Genomic DNA, 27,182 nt, shown 5'->3' with positions numbered 1-27,182 from the left:
TTGGATACACTTGAGAGCAGTTTGGGGTCTCCCCAAGATACTATTCTGAATCTCACAATTAAAGTCTTTCATGTAGCACTTTGCCTTCTTTATAACACTGCCTTTTGAAGTTAAAGGGTGTGGCATGAATTTACAGACATTTCTTGAAAAAAACTGGGCTAGAGGATGAGGTGGTTGGGTCCATAGGGATGTTCAGACCCAGTGGTCCTCTGTTGACAGGTAAGTAGGAGCAGAGAGAAGGGAAAAGGGAGTTTCATACCCCTTCCTTAGGAGATTTACTGTTTAGGGCAGCCAGTCTGGGTAAAATGTCTGGGTAAAAACGTCTGCTGTTGGGTTAAATACAGTTTGAGAAAGAATAAGTTTATACAAATATTTGTACTTCAAGACCACTTGGTAAACCAGTTTTAATAAACGATGGTCACGTGGAAATGACCTGGGCAGGCAGTGTTGCCTGTCACAGGTCTTGCTCAAAATGTGCATTTTTGACCTTAATTATAGTGTGGACGAGCTGTCCCACAGGTCTTACCCAGCATGTAGTTCCTACCTGTAAGGTCTTAAAGTTTTGGTTCTCAGGGGTTTGGTATGTGTTGTGCAAAGAGTGAAGGTGTAACTATTTGTTTGCAAAATATTTCCGATTTCTGAGTAAGGTGAGAGTTTACTGCACTCTGGACTCAAGCATGTCTTTGTGGCAGCAGTGATCTGTTATCTGCACTGCTTTTATGGAATTATTGCTACAAACAAATTAGTTGTGGTGTTAAACACATGTAAACTTTGTTCATATAAATGTATATAAACATACGTTACTTTCATGACTGAGGAGACTGGATCTGATCCAAGGTATATAATGTTTTAAGTAACTCTGCTGAGAAAAGATTGTGTTTTAAGAAAATGTAAACTTTCAATGAATGTGTCTTTTATCTGTTGACAAACTGCATCTGAACAACCAGCCTTGATCACTATGTGTGCTAACGAGTGGTTTGTTTTGTTGCATGGCCTGCTTTGCCGTGGAATTCACAACAGAGAGTAAGTGTTTTCTACCCCCTTCCTTCATTCGTTTCATGTGGTATTTTAATATAACACATTTTAGACATGTCTTGTTTGATTTTTTTTTCAGAGCAATGTTACTAAAATCATTCATTCATGAAACTGTTTATAACAAAGTCATTCTGAAACTCAGATTGTAAACCCCTTCCCTTTGATTATTTTTATTTAAAGCACTATGTTTCTTTTTGTGACACTTGTTTTGTTTATAGGTCTTCAGCATGTTTCTGGAAACCCTGGTTGATTTCATCATCATTCATAAAGATGACTTGCAGGATTGGCTTTTTGTTCTCCTGACCCAGTTGCTAAAGAAAATGGGAGCAGATTTGTTGGGGTCCGTGCAGGCGAAAGTTCAAAAAGCTCTGGATGTTACCAGGTAGAGTACTCAGATGACAAATATTATGGAGGTTTTTTCAGGATTACAAGAAGGCAGGAACATTTTAGAAATCCAACAGTGCTGTATAATTTTGAGGGCTCAGTCTTTATGAATACCAGAATAGAGGAGAACAAAGTTATGTCACAGTATTTCAAGCATTGAATTGAAAAGGCCTGTCTCTCTTCTAGATAAATAACTTTAAAGCATAAATTTTAAAATATGTAACTGATTAATTCTGGAGTTTTGGGGGTTGTGTGCACTTAGATATCAATGTTTTTTGACTGACAGGTACAAAAATTTACAGTATTCATAATATGAAAGGGGCTTTACCACAAAGTTTGGAGCATCTTTAATGTTGTTCAAACAGCAAATAACAGTCATGTCAGGATCAGACCTTGAATGCTACTGTGATGTTCACACAATTTTGTGCTCCATGTCCTTTTTGAAGGATGTCCAGCCCAGGACAGTGTTACAATAAAGTTCAGCTCATTCTGGAAAATAGGATAATTTAAAAAAAAAAGTAGTAATAATCTAGGAGAAAATAGGATAAAGCAGGAAAAAAGAGGAGAGAAATCAAAGCCAGGTATGAACTCCGAGGACAAGATAAACCGGACTGCTTCTAGAGATAAGGGAACAAAGCAGAGTCTGAAATGAAGAAGGAATGGTGTGCCAAAAGCTGGAGAAGTGTACAGAGAGTAGGTAGAATAACAGTGTATAAAGATACTGATTTAGAACTTTTCTCCAGTATTCCGTCAATAATCAGCTGATCCTTAGATTTGGAGTTTCTCTGGTTGATGGTCAAATTAAGAAGAAGAAAAGAGTAAATGTTGAAATCTGGTGTGTAAGCTTTAATGTATTGAGTTCATTTTGTCCTAAACATTTATTTTGCATTACATTTTTGCCTTTGTTTTCTTTGGACAGGGATTCTTTTCCGTTTGATCAACAATTTAACATTTTGATGAGGTTTATTGTAGATCAGACCCAAACACCAAATCTGAAGGTCAGTATCAAAAGCTGTTTCACTAAAGCATCAGCATGCTTGTCTTACCTTGCCATATCAGGCATACCATAAAGCATAGAACTCCTGAGAAGGTAATTAATTGTAAGTACATGCATGATGTAGGAATTATATTGGCAACTTTGATTAACTCTCTCATTCTCCATATTAATAAATGTGAATATCTTTAAAATAGGGCCCTATAATTCATCACAAGTCACTAAGAGTTGGGCTTTAAGCACCTGGGAACATTTTAAAATTTAGACATGGAATTCCCCTTCATCCTGATCCTGGTGGGAAGAAAACCTGTCTATGCAGGACAGAAGGGAGCAGGCTCTGAACATCTGGGAAGCTGGGATCCCAGACACACCTTAACAAGTATTTACTGCACCGATCAGGTGTAGCATGTATAAGGTTTGGAGAAAAAAACCCTCAGAGCTTTCTGTCATTGACTCATCCCTGAGGGATACTGTTGTGCAGACCGTTTTTTCAGGAGGTTGCTGTTTCAGAAATAGGAACACTGTAAATTCTGGAAGTCGTATACATTTATCTTCCAGAGACAGGAATATACTAGATGCCAAATGATTCAAGTGTTCTTTCTTGAATCACCCAAATGTTGGATCTTTTCAGACTCCAGCATCAGGCATTTTTGGTTTGAGACCAAAAGCAATGGTTTGGCATCTGGACCAATAACTGCTGGTGGAAACAGCGTGGTGGAGTTCTGATCTGCTTTTGCAAATGTACCATTTCAAGCCAGTTCTGATATTCCATTCCAGACTCTTACTACACAAAATTTATCTGTGATAGAAAGTTGCTCTTGGTTTTTGGAATGTTGTAGATATGTCACAGGACTACTTCCCTCTCTCCCTCCCCTTGCCATGTGTGACATGAGTCTTGTCAATCTGTAGTGGTATCTATTTACTGTGGGATAAATCCATCTTTGCCAACCCCTGAGTTTAACAAATCCCCTTTTCATTTCTCAGGTGAAAGTTGCTATCCTGAAGTATATTGAGTCCTTGGCAAGACAAATGGATCCAACAGACTTCGGAAACTCCAGTGAGACAAGGCTTGCTGTATCTAGAATTATAACTTGGACAACAGAACCAAAGAGCTCAGATGTGAGAAAGGTAAGCCAAAATGATGCAGTAATTTTGGGTCTTTAAAAAGGAAAAAAAAACCTAAACAAACCTGTCATAAAGATAATGCAAAAATCAATTATTAAACTCTAACCGAAAAAAACCCTGATTCTGCATACCTCTGCATCCTGTCCAAATGAAATTGTCAACTTATTACAGACACAGTTTTGAAGCATGCCTTCATATATTTTTTTTCCTAGTAGGTACCTAATCTCTGTGTGACTTTAACTACTATTACCATGCAAAAAGAGATGATAGTTTGAAAATGTGCTTTTTCTTAAGCAGTCTGGAAATATCTCTAGGGTTTTTTTTTGTTTAGGTGAAGGTGCTGTGCTTTGTAGACTGAAATGTAGCACAACCTCAGTGTTATAATATTGTTAAAAGAAAGTAAACAAATCAGTAAGCTGCCAGAGGCTCTCAGCCCTTCTCTTTTAAGAGCTGTGTGTTTATCTGTACCTGGAAAAAACTGACACAATTAGGTCAGACCTCGGTAATAGTTACCTTGTTCTTTATCTTGCTCAGATGCAAGTGTCAGGCAAGCTAAAATGGGGAAGATAGGGATGCTCATCTCTCCCAGGAGAAAAGTAAGATTTGGTTTTATGTACCTGGCATCTGTTACACAATTTAAAATTACCTTCTATTCCCAGTAGGAGTGGAAGACTTTGAGATGTACTTGAATTAAAAAAAAAAAACAAAAAAAACCAAACTTTAATAATTTCAGAAGGTAAAAATTGTATGACAATTTGACATTATATGCACATAAAATGCCAACTTAGAATTAGAATAACATATGATTTTATAACTTTGGAAATAATTAAATTATTTTTATTTGATTCCAGTGAAAAGATCACTGGGTATCAAATGTGCTGCCACTGCAGCATTATGGGATAGCTGAAACAGGGCTTCAGAGAAGCTGTTAGGGTGTGTGCTGTTTGCTTGCTCTCATAGAGCTGACTGGTTCTAGAGAAAAATATTTTGAACTTTGTGCAGGGGTAATTCACAGCAGTGTAACTGAAATTTGCTTTTGTAAGACAGTCTGCCTCAGGAAAAAAAAGAGGACTTTAAATCCTGGACTTAGATCTGGAATATGCATTTGCATGTCCAAAGCCAGAAAGAATTGAGCAGTCAAAGCAGCTGCTTCTCTGTTAGAGTTCAGGTAAACCTTAAGCAGTTTCCTCTGCTGGTGATCTGTGAGGGAGAGTTGGAATTACTTTAAATAAATATACACGTCAAAAAGCAAAATCTCTGCATATTGCTCAGCAATTTCAGGAGAAATATTCCACCGTTAGGGGTCATCATTGCTGCATGCAGAGTGGAGCGAGGAGTATCTGCTGCAGCTGAAAGAGTTGGCTGTTCCCTGTGGGATATGGGGAGCGGTTGTTCACAGCGTGGTGTCCGTCATTCTGTCTCTCTCAATGACTTGCAGAGCTCTGGCAAAACTTCCAGCAAACTCCACCTGAGTAGTACTTGGGCAGGAGCCTTGGGGTTGACAAGAGATTACTGAATCTAAATTCTTTTTATTAGACCTTCATGTGACTTGGATTTGCCTTTGATGCCTGTAGCTTTCAAATAAATTATTGCATAGTTAAGCTAACTTAGGCTGCTAAAAACCAAGTCTCAGGTGATCTTTATTTCATCATACCGTTGCTGTATTATGCTTTTATTGAGAACAGAGTACAAACCACAGGCTTTAGAAGAAACAGTGCAGCAAGGGATTTATAAGCAATCATTGGCCATTATGTCTGTCGGGACTGTAGTTAACAGACTAATAAATTCATTACGCTGTAATGAACTGGATTATCAGGGGCCAACCCTGGCAGGTGAAATGTTATGAAGAATACAATTAAAACATTGCCCTTGTTTTTTTGGGGACTATAACTTGGGAAAAAAAAGAAGTACCTTTTTTTGAAATGAATAAAGATGATTCATTTAAGCATCAGAAGATTCTGCCCTTGTGGAGGGTGTTGTGGTAGCCTTCAAGATCTGAGGTTTTCTAAATGTAGAGCAGACCATGAACTGTAAACACTGTGATGACTTAAAAATGGAGGGGTAATTGAGGTTATTGGGAAGAGGGAGAAGAACCAGTTTCATCTGGAGATGATTGAAGGATTGAAGTACCACAAGAGGCCTGTAAAAAGTGTAAAATAAGGTAGTTTTTGAATAGGATCCAGACTTGAGACTACCAAGTGCAATCATCTTAGCTCCTGCAACCTGACAGGAGTGCACATTATTTTTGGTACTGAGGACTCCTGGCTAGTGTTGTCCAGTCCACGTGTATGACTGTGGCTGACTTGGTGGGACAGTGATGACAGTGCTCAGCTACTTGTGGAGGCAGGGGCTCTTTCCCCCAAGAAATATGGCTCCACATGTCCTTCTTACGTGAGTTTGAGTTACTGAATGCTATCTTAAAGCAAGTAGCATTTGTGCGTGTGACGACCATGCTGTTGTGTTTGGATTTTACCTTTGAACAGAGGCAGGTAAAACAAGTTTCACTCATACTGATGATCTCTGTCAGTGGGCAAAGTATGTGGCTGCTGTGTGCACATGGCAATTAGTTGTGCAGATCTGATCCTATGGTAGCAGTCAAGGTGTCTGTTCAAGAAATGGATTATATTTTCAGTCAATGCTGAGATTATCCTTCTATTTAGTGATCATCTGTCTATTACTGCTATTTACTATGTGTGGTGGTCATGGAGGTACCCAGTCTCCTAGCGTTGAGGCACTGGAGGAAAACAGAACCAAAAATATCATTTTAGTAAAAAAATTTTTTCAAAACGGATGATAAAACTTTACTAATAACTTTGTGCATTTTTGGGACAACTACTTGAACACACTTAATGAGCACACTTAACCAGTCTGACACTTGGCTTGAACTAGAGATCATGTTTTGTAGCTAGGAAAATCAGGAAAAGTCAAAGGAAATGCTGTTGTGCACAAACCATTTATGTTCCCATATGGAATGACATCTGTAGTTAAACATAAGCTCTGTTAAAACAAGAAAAACGTGATGTACTTTGAGGAACATCCAGTTGATACCAAAGAGTGTCATTGACAAAATGCCGTGATTCCCTCTCAGGGCAGAAACCATTTAAGCTGCTGATAGTAGCCATGAGCTGTGTACAGTTAAAATAATTGTCAAGCTTTAGCTTTAAAATAAGGTGATCCACAGTGTGTTATGAGTAAATATTTGACTAGTTTTAAAGATTGTTAGTACTTGTGGGCGTTTATTAAAGATTGTTAGTACTTGTGGGCGTTTACCTTGCTTTCAAGTTATGATTTGCTTCCTGCAAGCAGTGCTGGAAGAAAGGTGAAGACATTTGTCCCTCATGCTGAACAAAAGCCATACGGTAGGAGCAGGTCCTGCAGCACTGCATGGAGACTTGGGTGGGAAGTGGCTCCAGTGCAAGGAGAGCACCTGTTGGTAATTCCCACACGACCAGCCAGCTTGCTGCTTTTTCCCCCAAGGAGAATTGATCAGTGGACAGGGCACAGATCAGGATTTCAGATAACTGAGCTCTGATTTTGATTGTGGTAGCATCTAACCTTGTGTGATGCACTTGACTTTCTTCTGCCTTGCTTTATTCTAACTCTTTGTAGCAGGGTGTTATTTCTGCATTTTTCTTGAAATTGCTGAAGATTTGATGAAATAATTTTGCAAAAGCTGGTTAATTACCACACAGAAAAGTAACACAATGGCACTGCCAACAGTGTGATGACTGATCTGAGGACATAAAATCAGTAACTTCACCATGTTATCACATTGACAAGAAAGTTATTGTGCAGTCGTTACGTAGGTAAAGTGCTTATTGAATTTAGATGACAGGCATGGGTTCTGTGTGAGAAAATACTTTGATCCTGGAAAAGAGCTATCAGTTTGAGAATGGAATTTAGAATAAGGCTTCTGATTTGACTCTGGCCAAAGCCTGCAGAAGCCTCCTGTCCAAGGCTCGGCTGAATGGAAGCTTTCATTAAACATGAGCACCCAGACTTACTTTGAGGGTGTGGAATCAACTGTGAGGGCATACAGGATCTTAGTGTTTAGGAGGAGCTTATACAGACTGAAGGAGAATGAGGGCTTCTGAAGCGAAGGGCCATTGACAATGCCTACCATCTTGTTAATGATAAATAACAAGATCTGTAGATCTGTATTACCTGATTGGTATTTGGACTACTAATCTCAGGGCAGAAGAAATTTTTACCTTTGTGCCTGGTATCCTGACTGGCTTCTTTGTTGATGAAACATTTCTACAGTGGTTTTATTTTACAAGCCTGAAGGCATTTTTGCATATTATGGGCAGCCTTGTGTCACATGGACATCACGTTCTGCCTTCCACTTATGTAACTGGAAAAACTTTTCCTTTCAACTGTCCCACTTGTCACTGCAAGCTGCCCTTGAATACAGACATTTGGATGGGACTTGGTAAGAAACTGGAACCATTGCAAAGATTCAAAAGTCCAGGAGAGTGCTTGTGTTACTGTGATTTGCCTGAAGATTATGTCCCCCTCAGACTACCTTGGGGAAGGGCCCTCCTTGGACTGGCACCACTGGTGAAGTCTAGGGGTATCCAAAGAAAATGAGTTTGAGATCAGTTTTTTTCCCAAAAACTGATTGAGAAACTGTTTCTGAATTACACCAGAACATGAGGAAGTTTTCAGAGAGAAAGCTTCAGGTCACAAATTCTTCATAAGCTGAAGCAGGCAATGAAGATGTATTTACTGCTTTAACTAGTAATCCTCAAGGTCATTTTCTTAGAAATATTGGTGTTGACACTTTGATATGGAAATCCTATTTATCAATAAAGCTGAGAGCAACTTTGGATAAAATATTGCTGTGATATCTGTAGCAGGACCAGTGATAGACAGGATAGCAAATGCCTCTAAGAAAATGAAATCAGGCTCCTTTGCAACATGATGCCATGAGACCTCTAAAATATTTTGAAGTTTTAATTTTCCATCTAGCATCAGGCTGATTTCAGCAACTCTGGGACAGAAGCTTCAGTGTAAAAGCACTCCCAAAGCCTCTTAGGGAGCTGAAATGGTATTGTTTATCTTTACTGGTGTTGAGCAATAAACGCTGTTGGTCATGGCCTGTTACAGTAGCAGTGCAAAGAGGATGTTTGCAGAAATGCTTTTGAATGGCAAATTGTTTTAGTATTCCCAGCCACAGGCCCTTGTCTTTCTGGGTCAGAGGTTTCTCTGGCACTCTTGCAATATTCCTGCACCAGATTTGTGCATCTCATGGTGAGCCAAGTTACCAGAGAAGCAGACATTAGGATTTCATTTCAGGCTTATGGTGTCTTAAATAGGACTATGTCCATACTGCTGAGATCAGCCTTTTAGCCAAGGGATATTCCTAAAGAAATCAAACTCAATCTAAATGCCCAGAGGAACTCCTTTTAGGCATTTAAACATAGTCAGTGCTAGGAAGAAGAGCGTAGTACATCAAAAATGGCACCTGGTGAACTTTAGTGTTTACTTGACTTAATGCTATTAGAACAAAAAGGATCTCTGTGTCCTAGCTGTGTTTCCAAAATAGTATCCCTCCATTTCTGTTTGTTTTGAATTTGATGCTACAGAGCTATGAGAGCCCAAATGTTTTTAGTGTACGCATTATAAGGAAAATGGCTTTTACCCAGTGTTAGTGACCAGAAAATCATCACATGCTTGTTGGAAACAGTGCTGGGGTAAATTTCTTTGAAATTATTCTCTTCAGTTTGTACAACCTTCTAATATCCTTTGAGTTGAAAGCAGTTTGCAATATAAGCACATATTCTGTTTGCTAGAAGAGCTAGTGCAAACACACACACTCCTGCATAAATATAGGTGATGTATCTATTCTGAAAATCAAGTCTAGAGGTGATGTTTACATGATGCATTGTAGAGCTGTTTGGACTGTGACAGGTAAGTCTTCCACACTTCCTCTATCATTTCAAAAATCCGCAGATTAAAGTGCATGTTTTCATTATAAACCATATGATTTCGGTAGCTTTTCTTCTTTCTTGGCTTATATGTGGGAACTTTTGCCTCAGAGTTCAGACTTCTGTCATGCCAGGTTAATAATAAAAGTTTCTTGGTTGTTAATGAAATGTAACCTGTGTTTCTAATCCTGAAACCTGTTTCTGCAACAGATGTCATTTTGTAATGAACAAAGTTACTCAGGGTAGCCTTCAGCAACTTGATTTCTAGGGTGACATCTTGTTCTCAGGAAACAATGAACACTTTTGCCCTGGTCTTTCCTGTGCTCAGGTCACAAAAGAACAACACACATAAGGAGTTGTAATCCATTATGGAACAGTAACCCCAATATGTGATGATTCGATGCTGCATCGTTTTTGCTGTCATTTTTCTGAGATGCCTTTGACACTTGTAATGCAACCATCTCTGGCTGGTAAAAGCCTTTCGTGATATATAAAGTGTGTGCCGTGTAAAACACAATGGCAATATGGATTTAATCTGTACATGAGTTCTGTATTTAAATCTGTTAAATAAATTCTTTTCAGCATGTGGATGTGAACAGTATATTCTCATACAAGTCTCTTGGGAAAACTGTGTGTTTAAAAACTTGTACTCAGGCTAACATGCTTGGATTATGTATAAACTGCTGAAGCCATTGTGCTTCATATTTTCATATCAGTAATATGGATGTCCATAGCCAGCTGATTCTAGACCTGAAAAAGGAACAAGCAGGAAGTTTGGCTTGGTAGACAGTTTGTTAGCTTAGTGCCAGCTAACACTTAATTGTCTACTGGAAAGTACACTGAAATAACACTTGCTTAGAGCCTGCATACTCTCAGTCGATGTGAATAACTCGCTTAACATCAGCTGCACTCATTGGAGAATTGAAGCCCATGTGTGCTAATACGAGCTGCCTAATGTGTAAGTGCTGCCTCTGATCTCAGTGGATCTATATTTGATCTGCAGTTTAGTGTAATTCAGAGTGACATGAGAGAGCTTCTCTGTTCCAGTGTGCCTTAAGTTATTAAAAACCACATTTGCCTTAGCCTGGATGGTGAAGTGTGTGATGCATACAGAATATGATTGTGTTCATCAAAAGTGATGTTAATGAGGATCTTCCCCAGGCAGATCACATGATAAAAGGCATTTGTAGGCAGTGTTGGTCCATCAGACTGGATGCCCAGACTGGAGACAGGAGTTCATAGCTTTTTGACTGTTTCTTTCTCTGAACTTAGAGATGTCTGCAAGGGTAGGTGCTGGGAGATGCACCTATTCCCCTACTCCTGGCTGGCCAGATACAAGTGCCATCTCAGTTCAGCACTGCCTCTCAGTGAAGGTTTTCAGGTGGTTATAGAGGCCACCAGGAGGTTGCCAAAGCAAAGCCTTTTAGGAGAACTAAGGGATGATCTGTAAGCCTGAGAATTGTGGCTGAATTTAATTTTGAGCCAGTGCTGCCCTCTGCTGAAAGGAATGCTTTTCTGATGATATAAAATAATGCTTTTTGTTACTTGAAATTAAGCAAGAAACTGACTAAAACTCTTCTGCAAAAAGATAACATGTACTGTTTAGATGACTGAGTTGAAATCTATGTTTTCTTGAAATAATATCAACTTTCCTGTTTGTCAAACCCAGACCATGCATAGTTGGGTGGGTGAGGATTTGCCAGCTAGGACAACTACAGCCTCCTCAGGGCCTGGTGAAGGAAACTTGGAAGAAAAATGTAAACAGGTGACTGAAAGCCTTGTGCACTAATCACACTAATTATGTTTGGAGTCTCAACTCAACTGTCTAGCTGTGTAAAGAGACCTGGACTGGAAGCCTGAAAAAAGTGTGTCTGAAGTAATTTTTGGCTTTGGTGTGCTTTCCTGTTAACTCTTTTGCTGTGGTCCCTCATGAAGGATCAGGGTATGAAGTCCTCTCCTTTTATGGAGCTGCCAGTGTTGGGAGCCCATCGACAGCAGATGTTTGAGTAACTTGGAAATTGCCTTCATATAGCTCAGGCAACTGCTTATTCTGCTTGGTTCACTGGACCAGCAGCAGCAATCATAAGGCACTTGTATTAACCTTAGGTCACTGGCCACATTTCTTTTCTAAAGTCAGTGGATTTTTCCAGTTAACCTTGAACTTTTTGCTTAATAAGGCCAAACCATTTCAAGAAGACTTTATTATAATTCAACCAAGTTGCAAGGGTTACATATTTTGACAAATCTGGCTATCATCCACTGTCTAGGTGAAACTAAAAAAAAAAAATGTTGCTAAAGCATTTGTGTCCCTTTAGCAGCCGACACTGTTGGACAGCATGAATTGCACTGACCTAAGTGTGGAACTTTGGGAGCTGCTACCGGCTTGTGGAACTCTATCCCTCACTGCATTGTGATAAGGAAATAATGAAGTTACATAAGCAGTCCTTTGCAAATGATTCAAGAGCCTGACACAGAGCCAGACCCCCTCTCTAGCATAGTCAGGCTGTGAAGTCACTGGAGTTTCTCCAGCTCAAGCCAGCAGAGAACGGCTTCATTAAGATTAGATAATCTGTAGGGTCTACGTTATATGTCACTGAAAGGAGATGGATTAATGTTCCCCACTAATGGTACAGGGACACAAAGGCAAGGGAAAATTCAGATATTACTCTTTCTTCAGACTACGTATCATCAAGCATGAATGTTGCATGGAGAATGTTTATATAGTGTACAGAAATAAGTTTTTTATTGCTTGTTAAATATATCTACTCTGTCAGTATTCTAATAAAAAAAGATTTTCAGAAGATAACCAGTGATTCAGAGATTATGAAAATTTCTCACAAGCTGAAAATCCACAGATTTAAAACTGTTAGAAACATTATCCGTAAAATATGTCCTTTGACTAGATAAATGTGTGCTAGATAAATGAAACTTAAAGGATTATCAAGTGTGCCAGATCTAACTATTAAAACAGATGCAGAAATGCTGCTCCTGATGCTCTTCATTACTGAAATAAAATTAACTGTATTAAAATTGGGAAGTATTGCAGGAGTGAAACTTGAAACATGTTATAAATGTGATTTCAAGCTAGGATGTACCTTCCAGCTTTTGAGGCCAGTAGTAACAGTGTTGATCTTATGGTAGCAGGGACCAGGACCTTTTTCTGTTAAATATTAAGTAGGATTTTATGCCTGCACTTTCAAATAATGGCTTTTGCCTGAAATAAACCTGGAAGTGCAGTTGGATAGATGAGGAGTATTTAGAAAGAACATAGGCAGGGTTTACCCCTGTAACTCTAGTGATGCCTTTGAGACCTTTACTGGAGCACCACTCCCAGGACATAGAAGTACTTGGCTTTATGTCAAAAAGCATAGACTATGAGTCTGCTCTCTTTGAGGCCACAGAAGATTGTGAGTATTGAGAGCTACTGTTCAACACTTAATTTAAAGCCCAGTGACTATTTGCAGGCGACAGCAAAGCTGCTGAAGCACACTGCGTACACGGAATACTGGCAGACACTCCTAAAGACGAGCTATATTTTGTGCCAAGAGGGAGGGTGGACACAGTTCTGTTTTTATTAAAGCCAAAACACAAAAGTGGAACAAAATTGAAGTGACTGGTGAGACCTGAAACTTTTCTCAGCTACTCCTGTAGGATAATGTCTGTGCTATTATTGTTTGTGTGTTAGGGTGAAATTGTCCCAGTTAGGTAACTGTGCTTCAAAGTGAAGCCACAGAATCATAAACTCCCTGGTGGAGCTTTGGTGAAGGTTTTGCTCAGATCTGTGAGATGCATCTTGAGCATCTCTGGCACACAAGAAAGGTACCTCCAGAATGTCCCATCATAGAGTGACTGTGCTCTTGCACCTGTTTGCTCTGTTTACTTTGGAAGTCTCCAAGGATGGACTTCATTTCTAACCCATCAGTGGGAGATATGTGGGACAAAGGTATCTGAAATCCTTTCCCACCTTGGGCAGCCCCTGACTTGTCAGTTGATCTCTCCAGATATTCTAGTCTGAGCAATCTCTCAGTCTGGGAACCTTGTTGATCACTTTGTGTGGATTTTGGTTGGGGTGGGGGAGGTGTTCGTGGTTTTTATTTATTTCTTTATATTATTTATTTTTTGTCTCAGTGAATGTGAGATCTGCTTGTTCTGACACAGAGGATCTGCATGCCCCCTCCTAACCAAGGATACGCACGCCATTCACAAACAGGAATGTACTTTGGCATGACTTGTCACTTTGCATCCAGTTCAACGTGCTGTTTGTTGTTCTGAGATCTCTTGTTTGCAGTAATATTTTTATTACAGAAAATACTATGCTGGTGAAAAGTTAAAAGTTCTTGGATCAAAATGGACAGAAATACACATCCTTGTTGGATACCAGGCAGGCTTCCTGGCAGAGTTGCCCAAAACTTCGGGTCAGAGGAGGATATGGATATGGAGGATATGGAGTTAAGAAAGTCATGGGGAAAATTATCTCCCCACTTCCTTCATCCCTAGATTTTTAGTATGGAGTGAATAATATCATATTGTGTTTCTGTTGAAGTCGGTGAGAGTTTTGTCAGGAGGCATCATGATCCATCTGGAATGAAATCTGAAGACTTTGCTGCAGTCCTTGGAACCCTGTTGAGTGTTCTGTGCCTTGGTTTCTTTGTTGGCCATATGAAAAGGATGATACTTACCAAACTTCATGGGTGGAAAATGTTTTTATATACAAAGCTGTGTTAGTTGCTGCTGATAGCAGAAGGAGCAGTATAGCCTGAATTGCAGTTTGCACACTGAAACAATGAGATACTTTGATTCCCCTCCACTATGACAGGGTTCTTGTGTACCCAAATTCATCATCTGTTAAAGAATTCTGCTCCACAGGGAACTGCAGATACACTTAATTATTGCAGCTTTACAAACACATTACTTATTAAAAACTCCTTTTAAATTGATGAGAACAATGAATGCACGTTTGAATTACATTTATACCCTCTTCAAAGTTCTTTTTCATTTTTAGGAGGTTTTAGAAAGTTCCTGAAAGGGTCAAACACAAGTGTTGGCTCTTCCTAAGCCAGTGTGTGTGCTGTTCCAAAATAAGAGCATGTGTAGTTTTTGCTGCTTACTTTGTGAACCCAAGCCACTATCAGAGGTCCTTCATCATTGCTTCATTATTATTGTTCTTTTAATCAATGCTTGTATTTTTGTATACTTTCTAAGTAAAGGCATGGAGGGGAAAAAACCAGAATTGATGCAATTCAACCAGGTTGGATGCTGCTGGGGAAGTCTAGTTAGGAACATGTGATGTTAATTACTCTTGCAGAAATGCACACTGTGATTTATTCCGCTTCCATTCCCATTTGATTCCATTGTCTTAGTTCAGGATATGCAGAGCTGTATGTTTGCTAATGGATTAGTGGAGATCCTGTTCTGGCAGCGGTTCTGTGAGGCAGATAAAGCAAACCCTGTCCAGTAAAATTAATGGTAAAATTCTCAATTGTTTCAGTGGTACCCTGGTTTCGCTTATTAAATTTAGGAAATCTGGTGAGGTTTAGCCTGTCCGTGGTCAAGAGAATGGTGGTTCTTGCCATCCTAGAAGATCTTCCACTTCAGATAGAGTCTTCTGTTGCTGAAACAGCCTCAGTGGTGAGATTTGCAAGGAGAGGTGGATGGTCTGATGAAACAAACTTGTCAGATCCTTAGGAAGAGGAGATATTGGTTGGAAAGAGAAGTAGTCCTATTCACACTTAAAATAAAAAGCATGGAAATGACAAATTGCAGTCCTAGATCCTTCATACTTATCTGAGTTTCTGGTTTTATTTGTTTTCAGTAAATTTTTGCAGTAACTTGTTCAGTTGAAATATGTGCTGGACAGGTAAGAGTTTCTCATTAGCTGTGAATAGCTGTACACTTAATATCTAAGAAAATAATGAAATAAATGCAAAAATATATTGTATACTCTAAGAACTAAAAAATTGACTGTAGCTGTTAGTAATTCCTTATGATACATCACAGAGAACATTTCAAAAATTTGTCTGCTATGGAAGTCTTGTTCTTGAATGAAACACACATCCTGTTTCTGTAAGGTTCATTACTAACAGAATGCATGTTCTTTTCAAAGAAAAAAAACTGATGGTCTCTTCTTTCTTCTTCCTTTCAGGCAGCACAAATAGTCCTGATTTCTCTCTTTGAATTGAACACTCCTGAGTTTACCATGTTACTTGGTGCCTTGCCAAAAACATTCCAGGATGGTGCTACCAAGCTCCTGCACAACCACCTCAAGAACTCCAGTAACACCAGTGTGGTGAGAAGCCCTTGTCCTTGCAAACAGCAGAACCCCAAAGGGAGCAGCTCATTGATAAGCTGTTGCAGATGTTCAGTAGTTTGAATTATCTGTAACTGTTGTCTTGAAGCAATATGGCAACAGAGGCTTTTATTTGATGGTACTTTTATAGGGGCCATTAAAATGAGAAACTCAGTTATTTTAAGGTTTAATATAGTCATAACCAGAAGAGATTAAAAAATTACTGAGAAGTGCATAAAAATTGGTAGGGTTTGTGCTTTCAAGTTGGTGGTGCTTTTGAAAATCCTGCCAGTAATGACTTCTGACTAAAACAGATCATGACACCACAGATTTTCTGAGCTTTTGACTGTTATTGAAATCAGTTTAATAACAGATGTATTGTCTGTGAAGAAACTTGCAGGACCTTCAATGTAACCTACAAGGTCATCTCAGTCTATGCCTAGGACCTTATGTTTTGCTTTACTATTTAGCTCTTACATATTTTTATTTCCCTGAAGGAATATGTTAGTAGAGGATTTAAGTAAGAAATTTCTTTCCCCTCCCAGAGCACTCCCTCCCTATCTTTGCACTTTGACAGGGACAAGTAAGGCTTTGTGTAAGCTAGAACTGCAGCGTTAGGCTTCCAGGCAGATGGTCTGGATTCTCTAGTACTTTTTGTGTGAAGAGTGTCAGAACTGAGAGCAATTTCTACTCATTTTGTTGTGGTATAAATGGTTGTGCAGGCCAGTGGAAAAATGATAAGTTAGACTGCTTACTTATGCTCCTAACAAGCATAATCAGAATGCTTTAGACAATGTAGAAAATAGCTGCGTAATTAAAATGTTAAATTGCCAGGATAATGGTCTGCATATTTTCGAGCCTGGCAAATCGTTTCTGAGAAGCTAGATAGCCTGCTGAATTGATGAACCATTTCTCTGGCAATATTTTCAGGCTGTACATGTTGTGTAGTTAAAATTTCAGGTACTGTGGATTGTAAAGAAATGTACATATACTTTCTTTATCCTCAGAGTAGTACCGTCAGGAACATATTAATGACTACATGAACCATGACTGCAGTTTTTTAGGTCAAGAAGCAAAATAAACACTGCACGAAGCTTGTCTAGGGCAAACAAAGGCAGTGTTTAGACCTGTTGTTGTATTCCTGCCTATGCATTGCAACATGTTGCTAATCCTTGTCTTTCTGCTTCTGTGTCAGGGTTCCCCCAGCAATACCCTTGGTCGGACTCCTTCCCGGCACTCCAGCAGCAGAACCAGCCCCTTAACTTCACCTACCAACTGTTCCCATGGTGGACTGTCTCCAAGGTAATGTGGCAGGCTAATTAAATCACTTGCAAAATATTAAAGGATTTCAACACTGAGTGTGCATTTGTAGAATATGACTCACTTTGAAAGCAAAAACAAGATGGAAAGGTTACAGTAGATTGCTCCAAAGAAACAGGGTTTGAACATGACAATACATGGTTGGTGATTGACTTCAGTATTCCAGACCTCATGTTATCTGTGTAATCTTAATGTCTTTTCTTATAATATTAATTTGCTTTCATAACTAGGCCTTCTCCAAACTACATTTGTGGGGTCAATGAAAGTAATATTAAGTGATAGCATTAGAAATAAAATCTTGTTGAGGTTGCATATATCACAAAAGATAGACTGAATTTCAGGTCAGGGGTTTCAGATTGTGTCTGTTTTTCAGGTGTGCACTTGTGATCAATAATTCCTCTGACTGTAGTGCGGTGCTTGTGCTGCTGAGAGAAGTACTGCATCTCCCGTTCCCTTCTTATTCTTTGTGAGGATGCAGGACAAGCAGAGGTGGTGACTGTGTTTCAGTGCTGAATATCCCTCAAATTGCCCACCTGACTGCTCACCAGCAGAGTAGTGGCTTGATCTTTTGGGCAGTGGTCTGTTGCTACCACTTGTTTTGCTGAAGCTGGAGATGCTACCCTGGATTATATTGGTCCAGAATCTTTTATTGAGTCAACATGGACTCTTGGATTTTGGGAATGTAGATGTTTTGCACCGTAAAGACTTAGAGCAGAGGAGATGACAATTTAAACAATATGTTCTGGGAGCATAGAAATGTGTTGGAGAAAAGTATTAAGTTGTTACCTGGACAAACTGATTCGTGCTGGGGAAGCTTAAAAGCTGCTGCTCTTGTCTGCCTGCCCTCTCCATGGGAGGTTACTTCCCTTTGTCTTAGAAGAAACAGAAGGGTGAGGACTGCAGTTCTTCATCCAGTATAGTAATTTACACTGAAATATGTTGATCTGTCCTTGCTGTAACTTGCAAAACTCTGTCTGGAGGGATGCTTAGACATGTGAGCGAGTTTCCATGTGTCAGGAAAAGTACAGGCCTTTAGCCTTTAATGAGTAGCTAATTCCAGCAGCATAGGAGCACATGGGGTTTCCTGAGAAAATTTTGTATATCTAAATTCATCTTTGTGACCCCTAAATCTGCTGTAATGCAGAACTAAAACAAGAGTTTGCAAGCTAAGGTCGAGTTGCTTATTATGAGTTTTTCCACAAAGGTGTCATTGAGAAATTAAGTGGTAGAGTTTCAGGGGAATGGTTTCAACTATGTTGCTTCCTTTTCAACTAGCTTGAGCATTGTTACCCTGCTGATTTCTGTCGTGGTAAATTATTAACTGAGATATGTCTCCTTGTGGTTGCGTTGTGGCTTTGTTAGCCAAGTTTGTATGTGGCACTTATTTTATAATTCCACAACTTTTTACCATGCTTTTTGGGTTTTACCATTGGGACACAACTGTGTTTTTCCACTTCACTCACTGCTTTGCATTTTGTCTTTGCATTCTTCTCACCTCTTGATATCAAAATATGGATTAAAACGTTCAGTGTGGATTGTTGCTGTTGTTTTCTAGCATTTTGGGTTTAGGAGGTGGAGGATTTTTTAGCCCATGTCATTTATTCTCAAGGAATAGTTAGAGAGGGCATGTAATTCCAGAGCATTCTGCTATTAAGTCAAGACCAAAACTGCTGTGGGTGCAGTGGGCCGGGAATTTCCTTCAGAAAGCAATTATTCCTTCAATTTTCTGTGGAGTTCTTGGAGATGTTGAATCAGAAATTTAGATGTTTTTTCAAGAAGTGTGTCCTGCTTCCTTGCTGGATTTAGTTATTCAAGAGTTTAAAAGTTACTCTTCAGTGATAGGTGAAGGAGGAAGCTGCTATGTAAGCCCTTTAAAATATTGAGGGGAGAAGTTCTGCTTTTTTGGTGAGCAACCTCTGAGCAATAACAATAGCTGCAGATTTTTACCATTTGTAAAAATGGCAGCAAGTACTGCAAATCAGGGGCAGTAGCTTCTGGTGCTCTGTGGACTGCATCCTTCTTGAAAATATCTTATGTAGCACAACTTGACCGCGATCCTGGCTTACAAGGGAGAATTAGCTCTGGTTGTCCTTCTTTTAGAAACAGGCTTTGGAAGGTGTGCTGACAGATTGAGGGAAGTAGGGTACAGCGTAGTATAGCATTTTTTGGGATAGCTGCTGCAGTAGCATGTTTCCATTACAAATACTTGTCATTTGCTATTCATCAGTGGGGTAAAGTGTCACTTTTCTCTCTTCAAACTTAAAACATAAGCACACCCAGGTCATTCTGACAGCATTGTAAGAGGATAAAGATTCCCAGTTTCTTCGTGTAGCCCTCCTCCAGAACTAGACTTGGCTTTGCATTTTCATGGGACCCATTACCAAAGGTCTGTAGCGAGGTTGTGTATGCCTGTTACTTCCTGGGGTGCTCCATGTGCTGACCCTGCTCATGTTGTCCCTGCCTATGTCTTGTACAGCCAGCCTGAGTGCAGTCAGTGGAAGGATTATCTCCAGTTCTTAATGCCAGCTTTAGTTTTGAAGGTTAGACTTTCCTTTGATTTTTTTTTTTGATGCACAGATTGGAGTCTTATCTAGAGACATACCTGTCTTTGGGGCTGAGATATAAGTAGAAAGGATGTTTGGGTCCTCCTGTAGGAATATAAAAAAGCTGCTAAGCATAGCTGCTCTCCCATATTACTAATGGTTTGTGAACAATATCCCCAGTATTAATTATCAGGGCTTCATTGATACAAACTAACTGTATTATGCATGTGTTCCAGATGACTGATTTTTTTGAGGTGTATTGGGCTCTATGAATAGATTCTGAATGTTTTGGTTGAACTGAACTCCTCAAACAGCTAGTTTGCCGATCCGGATGATAACATCTGCTAAGTATGCCCTGATGTTAGGTCTTCAGAAGGGTAACATACCTTCAGGGCCTTGGACAGAGTCCTTTCTCCTGCCTTCGTTTCCTCCCTCCAGTTCTGCTTCATGATCACTATAACACATCCACTACATCTGTGAGTTACTTCTGCATTTGTACCTGCCTTTTTTTTTTTTCCTTGGCAGTTTTAGTTTTTGGTGAAAGGAGTTATGGAAGAAAGAGGTGCCTTCTGAGGAGAAGAAAAGCAGGGAGAAGGGTACTTGGGAAGACTGAAAATAATAGGAAAAAACCCCCAGACTTTAGACTGAGAGAAAAGAATGTTCCCTAGGCAATTCACAGATGAATGGCTTGAGTTTGTGTTGGGCAGAGAAAATCTTCTGAGATTTAATAAATGATGCTGTATGACAAAAAGAAAAACACTTAAGTTGTGAAGTCCTTTGGTGTAAGAGTACTGTTCTGAATGGTGAAGGAGCATCTGTAAAGTCAAGTGTTACATTCGGATTGTGAAATTTCACCTAGAATTCTATAGGACTATTTGAAGGAATATCCAATGAATACATTTGCCCTGTTGTTTCTGCCATTATTAGTAGTCCAGAAGCGTGTACGTGGTTCTAATTATTAAAATCAAACAAACAAAAACCACCTAAAGAAAAAAACCGATTTAGTCCTTCAAAGATCTCTAGAGGAAATGCATCAAATAAAAGGCCAACTATTTTATTTGGCTATGTAAGTTTGCATGTTTGCTTTTTCACCAATAATAGAAAATACCATTAAAAATAGAATTTGACACTTTCAGTATTAAGTTTAGCAAGTCAAGGCATGGAAACAATTAAAATCAAGCCACCCACTTTATACAATAAGGACAAACCTGCATTGTTTGGTGGCCTCTTTGCAGGTAGGTGAGACCTGAGCTGTGAGACTTCTGATCAGCAGTCTGGGAGTCTGGGGTATTTCCATAATAATAGTGGCATGTAATAGCTATGGGTTTGATTGCTATTTAAGGAGTGAATTTCTTGACACTACTCTTCAGAGGAATTTTCAACTGACTTTACTGCTGTTTCCACTGGAGCAATTCTTGACTTGTTTGACCCTTCTGATCTTATGATATCTTTCACTTGCATATATAAAAATACGACATTGCAAGACAGTGTGCTGTGTAATAGAAACAAAGTAGTGTCGTGAGTACTCCATCAGCTCAAGCATCTATGTTTTCATTTAGAAGGTGATGTTGAAAATCCATGTACCATAAATAGAACAGAACAAACGCAAAAGTTAAACAAATTGCCACAGGGATGGATGCCTTGACCCAAAGGCGCCGGATCAAACAAAACCTCAGAGGGGCTTGTGGAAGTTTAAGGAGAGATCTGAATCAACTCAGAGACTGATGTCACCCAGTCTTTCCAGTTCTGTCTGCTGAGACATGAGCCAAGTACCCAGTTTACATGATATGTTCATACTCTAGACTGACTTTCACTTGCTGCATATTTGGGTTCAGTTTGAATCTGGTGAAATAGGATCAGATCTAAAGCCTTCTAAGGATTTGCTGATTGTTTAGGGCCTGATTGCAGGCTCTTATAGAGGCACTAGGAGACAAACTTCATAAGGTACCTTCAGGTGCCTGATAAAAAAATAAACTCCAATTTTCCTTTCTTCCAGGGAAATCCTGTTGCTTAGAAATACCTGCTTAGAGTTTGAATACAGATGCGTGGTCAGGAATTGGTTATGTAGAACATTATAAGAGTTGTTTATAGAGACTATATCCATTTGTAAAATCTACTGGTTAGTACAAGCAGGGACTGGTTTTTTGTGAATCATATTATTATGTTAGGAATAAAAATGGAAATTAATAATAAAGGCCAAAACAATGACTTGTGAGGCTCAACGGAGTATTCTTGTTTAATTTTGTTTCTATTAATTTTTTTTCTCTCTCCAAGGCAGCATGACAGCACTAAGCCACTCAGATTATAGTTTCTTTTTTTTTTTTTTCCCTCCCTCTCCTTTCTCTGTTTTTTTCTCTCTTTTGTTTCTCCTCTGATCACGGCAGTCGGCTCTGGGGTTGGAGTGCAGATGGGCTGTCGAAGCACCCCCCTCCCCTTTCTCAGCCTAACTCCATCCCCACTGCTCCTTCCCACAAGACTTTCAGACGCTCTTACTCTCCCAGGTAACCAGCTACCTGTTAAACCAACTTGTCTGAGGTGTCACAGTATTATTTACCTTTCACACTGTGGGATTTGTTCAAATGTGGGACTTCAGAGGCTTTGGTTTGAAAAGAGATGATGACAGCTTTCAGAGAGCACAGGTGATGGGTAGCCGCTTGCTCGCTGCTTGGGGAAGATGCAGCATGTAAGCAGTGAAAAAAGAAAAGGAGTTTTTTCAGACTCTTACACCCATTCAGGAAGGTGGCAGGGAGGTGCTTCACAGTTGGTTTCCAACACAGAACACAGTTGCTGAGCACTTTTGGCAGGCACTGGTTGCGTTATGATACTATGGGCAGGATCTTCAATTTGGCTACACTGTGCGCCTGAGTATTTTTAAATGGCAAATACAGCTCAGGAATGACTTCACACCGAACCTTATGTATCATTTTAACAGCTGCTTGCATAGTGTGATTGTGGAACATTCTTGAAATTTGTAGTATTGAATTTAAAATTGTTCTTACCACAAGATTTAGGGGTTATCAGTCTCTAATTTTGACATCTGTGCCTTTTCCTGTGCCCTCACATTTTTTTCCAGTCCGCATACAGATTTTGGATCAGTGTACTGGACTAAAGCTGTATACTGGTTTTAATCAGAAAAACTTTCTCAATACAAATTTAATTCGTCAGATGTCTCTGAAAATTCTTTGGATTTTTTCAAGTTTGTACCTTGGCAACAGAATATCTATATATGTGGTTTCTCCTGACTTAAATATACCTGTTACCTGAGGAAGGACTAATACATAGTTTTTCCTTGAAACAAGGAATCCCTAATGAAAAACTATTGAAAGAAAAGCAAAGAAATTTTTCTTTGAGGGCTCAAAATTTGAGAACCGTTAACATATGAGAGAGAAAATAACAATACAATAGTTGATACCCCTGTGAATACCTGCAGAATTAAAAATTTAATGTTCTGATTCTTCTAGGACACTAAGATATATGTGGAGGGAGATCCATGTTGATTTTTGGAATAAAACTAGTTGAGAATGTTTTTTCTGCCTTTTATTATCTGACATCAAGTTTTGGAGTTATTTGACATGTATTCCAGCCCAGAGCCTGAAAGTGCAAGGAAGTGAGTTACTGTGTACTGCTTGAAGACACTAAACTGTGGATTACTTACACGTAGTTTGGATTGGAAATGGAATAACAGTTTATGGAAGTAAAATGTATTTCATGTCAGACTGGAAAACTGCCAAATTGTGTCTTGATAAACTCGTAGACAGCTGCATTGATTTTTGTGCAGCAGAAGATGGAAAATAATGTTGTGACATCCGTAAACACTTCTCATCTCTACTCACTTCTTATTCATCCTGTGCCTTTCCTCTAGTTTTCTGCATGGGTCATAATTTTTTTTTTTCCTTTTGTACCTTTTTTTTTTGTCCTGAAAGGTGAGTGTAGCTCCATTTTATTTTTATTCCCCACATTGTGTTGTCTGTGAAGTATTCCAGTGCACATACTGTCAATAGACATGTGTATTCACATGTAGAATTTCCATTCATGTAGAGCACAGCCATAATGTTATCTCCTACACAGGCTCAGTCTTGACATATGAAATCTCTGGATTCTTTAGATTTTTATTAAAATGTGGGTTTGTGCTTTGACAAATGCATTGGATTGGTGGCTCTGTTGAGAATTTGCCTTAGTCCTTTAGCACCGAAGAGTCTGTACTTTCTTAATAGTGTAGGGCAAAATTCATCCCTGAGGAAAGATGTGATGATTTCAGCAGAAGATTTAGTGCCAGTATATTTGTAATTATTTATCTTTTTTTTTACCATGGATATAATTGTGTGACCTTTGGTAAATTGTACCATCTCTTGGTGTGAGCACACAGGTACAGTCACATGTATACCTTCTGGAATGGTGGTTTCATTGTTGTTTTGTGTATTTGTATGAAGAACCCTTTAAGATCAACTGTTTAAACATGCTTGAGCTCAAAACGTCTGTTTTTGAGATCATACGAAACAAAGATTTTCCTGTTCCTGCCTGATACCTTTAAAGAAAAACTACCTTCCCTTCTGTCTGGAAAACCATCACAGTGCATTAGTGTTGTTCAGCTGCCTGAAAAGCCCTAAAGACTTCGACTTCTGCAGGTTTATGAAGAACTTTTGTTTCCTGATCTTGGTCTGTTCTTTAAGTGGTTTCTTTTTTTCTCCCTGACCTGTCAGACACTGTTTCAAGTTGGGGAGTTGTTCTTTGGTTTCTTTGCCAGAATACATGGTGCTGATGCTTTGTGAGTGTTGTGCAAGCGCGTTGCTTGGGAACCAGGGATTATGGCTATTTTCAGTGTGTTAGTCTCACAGGAATTGGGCAGCACCAGTTGTATCCTCTGTCTGAAGTTCCCAAGTTTCTTCCAGAAAAAAAGTGGTTCTAGATATTTAATATCCTACTTTTAGTTCTATTGAAAACAGTAGTTGTGTACCCAGGATTCAGAAAGGATTTTCTGGTTTGATCCCCCACACACAACAATTTTTCTTTTGTGGAAAAGAAACACAACTCTTTGATCAGCCATCCACCTCCAAACCCATCCTGTCATTCTTCCCAAACTGTTAAGAAATAGTAATTCACCACTGTAGGGAACCACTTCTTACCATTTGTTGACAAACAATTTGATGTAAATGTGTAATTTGATCTATTTGTTTCTGGCTCTACTAAGATCTGAGTCTGTACCACAGAAATTGTTCTCTGTTACTGAGTCTATTAATTTAAATTTCTCTTGGAAAACTGATTGTCATGCAAACTCAGCTTCTCCTAGATAGACCAAAGCCCTGCCAATAATGCCTTTTTAATTTCTTCAAGCTTGTAGAAGCTTCTCGTTAGCCAGAACTTTTAATTTAATCATCTGCCCTTGCATGCATGGCATTTTATCATGGAACTTAATTTTGGATAGCTCCTCAAGGAATCCCCAAACTTTTATGGCTTTATGCTGCTGAAAAATTTCTAAAGAACAGACAGACTGCAAGAAAGCATCAGATTAGTATAAGAGAATTCCCAAACTTAGGCTCAGTACTGAAATACATCTTTTACTAAGGCATTGTGCAAGTGGTTTTGGTTTTACTACTTTATGAATTAAAGTGGACCGTGTTAGACTGAGGTTTATGTCAAGATACATTTTCCATTTAAATCTGTCACAGTTTCATAAATTATTAAACCTAAATTTCATTGATTTCATTTCCACCAGCTGTAACAACCCTTTCGGTTCTCATAGTGATGGATTTTATGTTCCTTTTTAAATTACACCACTACCATGCTGGGGATGGGGTTTTTGGTTTACAGAAGCTTAGCACACGTATTGCTATGCAATGTAAGAAACAGTGTACCTGGTTTCCCCTCACTCACAGCAGTGTAACACCACTGATTTCAGTGGAGCTTCTCCTGGATTTAACTCCTCTTGAGGGAGGACTCAGACCTGAACTCTGCTTTGATTCCATCTGTGTTTTGTTACAAGTCACTGTTAGAAAGGGTACACCAAACCATCTGTCTCTGACTTGTTTTTGTTAACGCTCAGAAGCAGATTCCAATTTCATTTGTAACATTTCATATACGTTTGGTCTTTAGTATGCTGGATTATGACACGGAGAACCTAAATTCTGATGAAATCTACAGCTCTCTTCGTGGAGTCACAGAAGCGATTGAAAAGTTTAGTTTCCGTAGTCAAGAGGACCTGAATGAGCCAATCAAACGTGATGGAAAGAAAGACTGCGACATTGTGAGTATTAGATTTGTTAATGTCCCCAGATAGATGAAATTTTAAAACATTGTGATCAAACCTGGCTGTGGATTGTTAGTATACAAAATCCAGTTATTCCTGCTATATTCTTACAAGCGTCTTCTGCTTATTGTCTGTTAACTTCTTATACCTTAATTACGGGGTCCTACTAATGTAGTCCCTTGCTCCCTTTGAAGTCTAGCCTCCTGTGAAATGTGCTCACTGGGCTCCTGTTGGAGTCCCATGCAGGCTGGAAACAGTGGTAGTGTCCCTCAGGCTCAGCATGGCTCAGAGATGGCTTCTTCATGGAGTGTGTGTCATCAGGTCTGTAATGGGAAATGTTAGCTCTTAAAATGCATGGATGGTTTCCCTCACAGGCTTAGGACCTGTAATCACTCCAGGTGCACAGCTCCTGTAGTATCTTATGCTGCATGAGTGGTTACACAATTGTCTCCCGTCTGTAGTGCCTTTTGTTTTAATGAAATACACAGCTTTCAAAATTTAGGGGAATCTTAAACGATGATCCTTTCTTAGCAAATTAGTCCTGTACCAGAGCTTATGATCTTTACCGGTTTGTGCAGTTTTAGAGGTTTTTAACTTACATTTAGGAATGTTAGCATAGTGTTATGCCCTGTGATCATGAGGGATTTTTGAGCAGTTGTAGTTATATAAAAGAGGTGGTTATCAGTTATGTAAGTATTACATGTATGTAATACATGTAAATGATTCTATGCCTCTTCCTGTTGGTGAGTGACCTCCAAAAAGCCTACAGCTTCCACAGAATTTGAGTAGTCTCATATCTTTTTTCTCTGTTTGATCCTCCAGGTGTCTCGAGATGGTGGCCTTGCTCTCCCTACTGGAGATGTCCGTGGAGGCAGTGACATTGTGGAAGGTGGAAGGATGGCTCTAGATAACAAAACCTCCCTGCTGAACACGCAGCCACCCCGCGCCTTTTCAGGGCCACGTGCTCGAGAGTATAACCCCTATCCTTATGCTGACACCATTAACACGTATGACAAGACTGCCCTGAAGGAAGCAGTGTTTGATGATGACATGGACCAGCTTCGGGATGGTTTGTATCAGCTCCCTCATAAAACTGCAGGAGCTTGCTCCATTTCTGGTATATTTGTGTACGGGTAGTGCTCTCAGATATGTACCTGCCTGTGCATGTGTTGTGTATTAGTTTGCATCTGAGGTGAGGCTTGATATGAAATACCCTTTGTCTTCATGTCCCAGCAGAACCTCATCTGTGACTATTGAGAAAACGTTATTCCGCGGTTTTGATTTTTGTTTGCCTGAAGTTTCCCTTAAACTAGTCCCTTAA

General features: G+C 39.3%; 1 protein-coding gene across 18 annotated transcripts in view; it reads left to right on the top strand.

Moving 5' to 3' along the window:
* The window catches only part of CLASP1 (cytoplasmic linker associated protein 1), a 173,396-nt gene that overhangs the window by 126,395 nt on the left and 19,819 nt on the right, over positions 1-27,182 (top strand). For 10 of the 18 annotated variants that reach the window (XM_032692563.1, XM_032692562.1, XM_032692559.1 and 7 more), the window contains 8 exons: positions 1,021-1,023; positions 1,254-1,417; positions 2,339-2,417; positions 3,398-3,541; positions 15,611-15,754; positions 16,950-17,056; positions 25,708-25,858; positions 26,684-26,930. In XM_032692563.1, coding sequence (XP_032548454.1) covers positions 1,021-1,023; positions 1,254-1,417; positions 2,339-2,417; positions 3,398-3,541; positions 15,611-15,754; positions 16,950-17,056; positions 25,708-25,858; positions 26,684-26,930 — 1,039 coding nt within the window. Of the gene's footprint in view, positions 1-1,020; positions 1,024-1,253; positions 1,418-2,338; positions 2,418-3,397; positions 3,542-15,610; positions 15,755-16,949; positions 17,057-22,001; positions 22,119-25,707; positions 25,859-26,683; positions 26,931-27,182 lie in introns of all 18 variants that reach the window. The other 8 variants (XM_032692555.1, XM_032692554.1, XM_032692553.1 and 5 more) reach the window with 1 other exon arrangement.

This window comes from Chiroxiphia lanceolata, chromosome 7, assembly GCF_009829145.1.
Source record: "Chiroxiphia lanceolata isolate bChiLan1 chromosome 7, bChiLan1.pri, whole genome shotgun sequence".
NCBI classification, from domain to species: Eukaryota; Metazoa; Chordata; class Aves; order Passeriformes; family Pipridae; genus Chiroxiphia; species Chiroxiphia lanceolata.
Note: the sequence above shows the minus strand (reverse complement) of the source record. Positions and strands in the feature narration are given on the sequence as shown.